General features: G+C 39.6%; 1 protein-coding gene across 1 annotated transcript; it reads right to left on the reverse strand.

Moving 5' to 3' along the window:
• Positions 1-305: 305 nt before the first annotated feature.
• LOC137651576 (uncharacterized) lies at positions 306-2,318 on the reverse strand. The gene has a single exon (XM_068384806.1). The coding sequence runs from the start codon at positions 2,316-2,318 to the stop codon at positions 306-308; it is 2,013 nt and encodes a 670-aa protein (XP_068240907.1).
• Between the last annotated feature and the right edge of the window lie 3,837 nt (positions 2,319-6,155).

The following is a 6,155-nucleotide window of genomic DNA, read 5'->3' on the forward strand; positions in this document are numbered from 1 at the left end:
ATAGCCATTACTTTGCGAGAATCAACTGTGTAGCCATGACTCGAGATTTTATATCCACAAAAATCAACAACACATTTTGCAAAGCAAATTTCCTGATCATTAAGTGTTATCCCATATTCATCACATCTTTGCAAGATAGAAATAATATGAGCTAGGTGATCCTTATAAGAATAATCATACGCAAGAATATCATCAACTATCTTCACAGTGTGTGGTATATCACCAAGAGCTTGGTCTCCTCTTTGATTGTATTCATCTCCTGAAGAAATAAGTCCCATTACTGCTCTCTTGAATTTATAGCGACCCTATAGGGTAATAAAACATGTGAGATCCTGGTCTTCTTCTACAATTTTGATCTGAAAATATCCCATTTTCTCATCTATTGTAGAGAACCACATTGCTCCGGTGCTAATCGAAGCTACTGCATCATGTGGTGATCGTACAGGATAAGTGGGTCTACATACATACCTATTAAGCTTTGTGAGATCAACACATAATCTTACTCCATTTGGCTTTTTAACAACAGGCACTATAGGATGACACCATTCTGTTGGATGCTCAACCTTACAGATAACATCCTTCTCCAAATGTTCATCAAGCTGATCCTTTATTTCAGACCTCCAACTGTATGGTATAGTGCACGGTGCTGTCACAGCAAATGGTCTTACATTTTCGTACAACTTTATATGCATAGGACCTCCATGCATCTCCCTCAGTATTTTTGTGGCACCAAATACCCGAGGAAATGCTGATACCAAAGCTGCAGCATGCTCTGCCCTTTCTTCTTCAGTTGGATCACGTTCATAAGGCCACCTTGGAAGTGCAACAGGAGAATGAACTTCACTACAAGTAGAGTCTTCTTTCTCTTTGTAGTCCTTTAAGCGATTTTCTTCATCTGGATTTACAGACAATCGTACAGGAAGAGAATTAATTTGAGCAGGAAAATCCTCCGGTAGAATTCCTAAAGCAATAGAATCAAACCAGCTCAATAAAGTTTCCTTTACTTCTTTCACCACAGTTATTTTAGCTTCAGTTTGTCGATCACCAAGCAAAAGGCTTGAAGGGAAAGCTCCTACACAATTAAGGGTCTGGTAACCAGCAGAACAAAGCTTTCCAATTTTAGAAGGTTCGAGCATATAGGGATATATGCCAAGAGATCTCGCTACATTGAGGCCCATGATTGTAGCTTCTGCTCCCGAATCCGGTGTCCATAGTATAGACGAGTTCCCTGCAGGATGAGTAATGTGAATCTGAACTTTCGGGATTGCTTGAGAAATGGCACTGTTAACATACACATCACTTACGATCCTATGTACATCCCTGTTAAGTTTACTACCAGTTGATTTTAGCTTTGAATCTTTACTCTTTTTCAGCAAAGAAGAATTTTCCTTCCCTGTTGACCTACAAACAACAGCAAAATGTCCAATCTTTCCGCATTGGGAACACTTTTTGTCCTTTGCCTTACAAACATTGATGTCAGAATGTCTATCTCTTCCACATCTAAAGCATCTTTCCCTTTTATATAAACTGTTGGGTGCTTTCTTGTAGTCCCTTTTGTACCATGAAACTTTTGATATATTGTCTGGGATCATTCCTCGTATTGTAGCGCTATTCTCATTAGCACTCTCAGAAGCTCGACAAATATCTACAGCATTCTGGAGATTCAGGTCCTTCTCTTCTAGCATACGTTTTAGAGCTTGTTCATCACGAGTGCCAACAACAATACGGTCTCTCAATCTATTGTCAATACACGATGAACAAAAATTGCAGAATGCTGCAATTTCCAGGATACCACGAAGGAAATCGTCGAAACTCTCACCAGTTTCTCGTTTTCTGAGGTAAAATTCTCTCCTGTCGACGATTACATTCTGTTGACCTCGTAAGTGACTTTCCATGGCATTAAGTATTGTTTCAAGATCTGCATCAGCCGGAAAAGAAAGCCCATATCGCAATGTTCGTGTCCAGTCTTCATCTAAAACAGTAGTGAGAACCGACCTTTGCTCAGCAGGCGTTAATGATTTAATTCCAGTCAGCATTGCATAACCATCAAATTTATGCCGCCAAGCATCGAAGTCCTTCAAAGAGACTGACGATGACAGGTGAGGTGCAGGTGTGGCACTATGAGGAATTTTATACCGGCACTGTGCATCATTTTGCGTAATTTCAGCACCTCCACTCCGTTGACGATTTTCGTTAACATTTCCATTTTGACCACTCATCATAGTTTCTAACATCATAGCTAAACCTTCTTCCCTCTTCTGAGCCATATCCGCTTGCTTCGCTAGCAGCTCCGTCAATTGTTCTAGTTGATCTTCCATCGTGTCAATCAAATCTTAAATTCTGAATCACTTCTGACTACGATCATTCCACCAGTAGAACAGATCCTACTCACTGCGTCATGTTTAATCTCTTGTAGGCTGGTAAAGAAACATGAACAATGATAGGTCTCTTTAATAAGAGGTTACTATACAAATTGACGGCTAAACAGAGACTAACAATATTCGTTACATACATAGAGAAGAAAAGTATTTACAAAGCTCTCGCTTGTTTATTTACATTTGAAACCACTCACCATTACAATATAATTTCAGAACAACCCATTATATAACTAGTAAACAAATAAATACAGACATTTGGTGGTATATCACACAATAAGTGTTCATATAATTATAATTTATTTTATATAAAGCATAGTCGACGGCGAAAATTAAAGATGTTTTACACCTAGCAGTTCCATTACATCCTGAAATAATTTCTAGGTGAAATTCATTCCTCGGTCACTTTGAACTATTGTCGGTTTACCGAACTTAGTGAAAAAGTCTAGTAACTTCTCAGCGATTATCATGCCACTGATGTTCCTGATGGGTATGACTTGCGTTACTGTACACATCCAGGTTAACATATATTTGTAACCTTTCTTTTGTCGTTGGTAAAGGTCCTACAATGTCGATCATTACCTTGCTGAAGGGTTCTCCTCGCACTTCTATCGGGTTTAATGGAGGTTTCTTAATGCACTCGCTTGGCTTTCCAGCCATTTGACATACGTGACATGCACGGCAAAACTAGCTTACGTCTTTATACATGCTTGGCCAGAAAAAGTGTTTCATTATACTCTCCGTCGTCTTCCTGATCCTCGTATGTCCCGACTTGTGTGCGATGGCGATCACCTGTATTCTCAAAGGTAGGGGAATTAATATCTGTCAATATATCCCTCATTCGACATTTTCAGGGATACTGGCTGGTCTTTGCTTCCTCATAAGCAACCTATCCTTAAGATAATACCAGCTCGGAGACTGCTGTGCCTCCATATTGTCTACCACACAATAAAATTAATATTGCACCCTTCCTTTGCCATCCTATCAGCCTTTTCCTATTCACTTGTCCTACTTCTAACATTGAATTTTCTATTTCTTCTGAGTCCATTTCTTCTTTTTCCTCTTATCCCCTCATCTGTCATTCCTCTTCATTCGGGCCGACTTGGAAGTTCTCTTCTTGCGTATCATCAAGGGAATCCTCTTCTTCGGAAAAAAATCCTGCAAATTCATTACTCCTTTGATTTCTTTTTCTTCTTTAGCAGTCACTTTCTTCTTCATAGTCCTAGTCATCACACAACTAGGAAATAAATACAGGTAGTCCTTCTCAAGTTCAGTTGTAGGACTCTACTTCAATTGTTTCTCTGTTACAATGGGACAGGGCATGAACGGTGCTCCCCCAACCTCATTATCTAGCGGGACATCTACTCCTTTGACGAACAATGAATCCTATTCCGCAAAGTCAAAATTACCTGTCACCAATTCATTTGACAGTTTCAAGCGGAAAATAGAGGTGACCTCATCACCTTCTATTTCCTTCAAAATAACTGAATTCCCTATGAGAGACTGTCCCACCAACGGATGTACTCCTCGTACTACCACACTACTATTACAACCTGTGTCACGCAAAATCCTGACCAGGGTTCACTCACTCCCTTCTATTGCTGCTAGCATACCTTCATAAATATATGGTTTAAAGGCATCCACGTTTTTTGTATTTGTCCTGTTTGTCGTGTAAACTTTAGCTTGTGTATTTTCCCATCTGTCCTTTCCCGATTGCTTCTTAGTATTCACATTCTGTGAAGTCGAATTATCCATCCTCAATAACTTGGGCGAATGCTTTCGGTTGGATTGAACAACATTCCTTACAGACATGGCCTCTCTTGCCATACTTAAAACAGATAATATCAACCTTCTGCACGTCTTTCAGGATACTTGAAGGAGGATGATACGACGTTTGTTATCATGGTACTATTGCATTCTGCTTAGGGACAGTACCTGAGCTACTTCCATCTTAACTGTTGAACTTGTTCCCGTAGTTATTTGCGATTGGGTTTCCATGATTCTGCGAATACTTGACACCTGGTCGGGAAGACTGTTGAAAATTCCTGCCTACTGAGGGTTTACGACTGATAATATCATAATCTTCACTCAGCCAAGCGGCTTTATCGAGTTTCTCCACTTTTCTCTCTCTCTCAAGTATGTTCGAAGGTGTTCATGAATTCCTTGTAGATACTCCCCTAGTATTATCAATTCTTCTAAATCAGCCATCTCCTTTACGTTAGCAGCCTCTGTCCATCTCTTAAAACATAGTCAAACCTTACAAACTTTTTATTATAATATTCAGGGGTCTTCTGAAATAATTGCAGCACGCTCTTCTTCACTTCTTGATACTCTATTCTCCGGTCCTGAGATAAGGATGAGTAAGCATTGCGGTCCTTTCCAAAGAGCACACTCTGCAATAACACAGACCATTTTTCTTCTGGCCATTTCATCGTCGCTGCAACTGCTTCAAAATGATTGAAGAACCCATCTGGGGACTCTCCTGTGAACCTTGGAATTAACATCAGGGTTTCCACCACATTAAACATGGGTTCGTGCCTACCAGGAGTCATCTCTATCAATGGCGGCACTTTCAGTTGGCGCTGGTGTGCAAAAGTTCTAACTCCAGCGTATACCTCGCTTTTTCCATCTCTTTTTCTCTCGCACGTCGTCTTTCTTCTTTCTCATTCTCTTCTCGCTTTGCTTCCATTTATTTTGCACGTCGTTTTTCTTCTTTCTCTTCTTCTCGCCTTGCTTCCATTTCCTTCACACGTCATCTTTCTTTTCTCTCTTCCTCCTCTAGCCTTGCTTCCATTAATCTTGAATTACTTGCAATCTCTCGGGCCTCTTTTCGTTCTCTTTCTTACATTTCCTTCGCATGTCATCTTTCTTCTCTTTCCTCTTCTTCCCATCTTCTTTTACTTTCTTCTCGTTCTACCATCATCTTCAACATAATCAAATTCTCTTCCGCTGCAATATGTCAAATCTCAGTTTCCACATCCTTATCTGCTGCCATGCCTTCAGTTTTAGGGTAAACCGGTCCTTGCTTCGCTAAAAATTCTTCCTCAGCTTCCTCCAACAGTTCACGAGCTGCCACAATATTCTCTTCCGACAACTTTCCCGAGTCTATCAACACTTCTAGGGCTAGACACATGATTTGGTCCTTATTCATCCCACTCGTAGCATGGCCATCACATGCCATTAAGATCGAGAGCCACTGAGCTTTGGTTACATTAGCTTCTGATAATTCCCGAACACTTGGGTTACTTAAAAACTCTTGGATATCATACTGTGCCATTTTGTTATTTCACAATAGATAATGCCTCTCTTAGAATAATATATTGACAATACTCAAAGCCCTATCAACACTGTGCTAATCATAAACCTTTAATCAAAATCACGGCCCTATTATCACTAATATTCAAAACAGACTCGCTCCATTCCTAGGGTCTGGGCACCAAATTATATTATACTATATTGATTCTGGATCTGAGCATCCAAATTGTATCATACGATTATGACTCCCGAAGTGTGGACACTAAAAAATATACTATACTGAAGCTCGTGGCTGGGAACCAAACATATAATATTATATATACTACGACTGGCGATTTAATTAACCTCTCAAATTCCAAATTACCTTGTTTGCTTTTACATAACAACTATTATACTTTAAAATAATAATACCTGAATTCTATGACCGTTAAATAAATCCCAGAGCAATATATAAAACACAGAATATCCAAAGGTCTCTTATGCACACTCAAAACTAATCTGGGTAATTACTCCTAAATATTAAAT

Source organism: Palaemon carinicauda, chromosome 13 (assembly GCF_036898095.1).
Source record: "Palaemon carinicauda isolate YSFRI2023 chromosome 13, ASM3689809v2, whole genome shotgun sequence".
NCBI classification, from domain to species: domain Eukaryota; kingdom Metazoa; phylum Arthropoda; class Malacostraca; order Decapoda; family Palaemonidae; genus Palaemon; species Palaemon carinicauda.

Excerpts from the sequence above, each read along its gene's own strand:
- LOC137651576 (XM_068384806.1), bottom strand. The coding sequence starts at position 2,318 with ATGGAAGATCAACTAGAACAATTGACGGAGCTGCTAGCGAAGCAAGCG.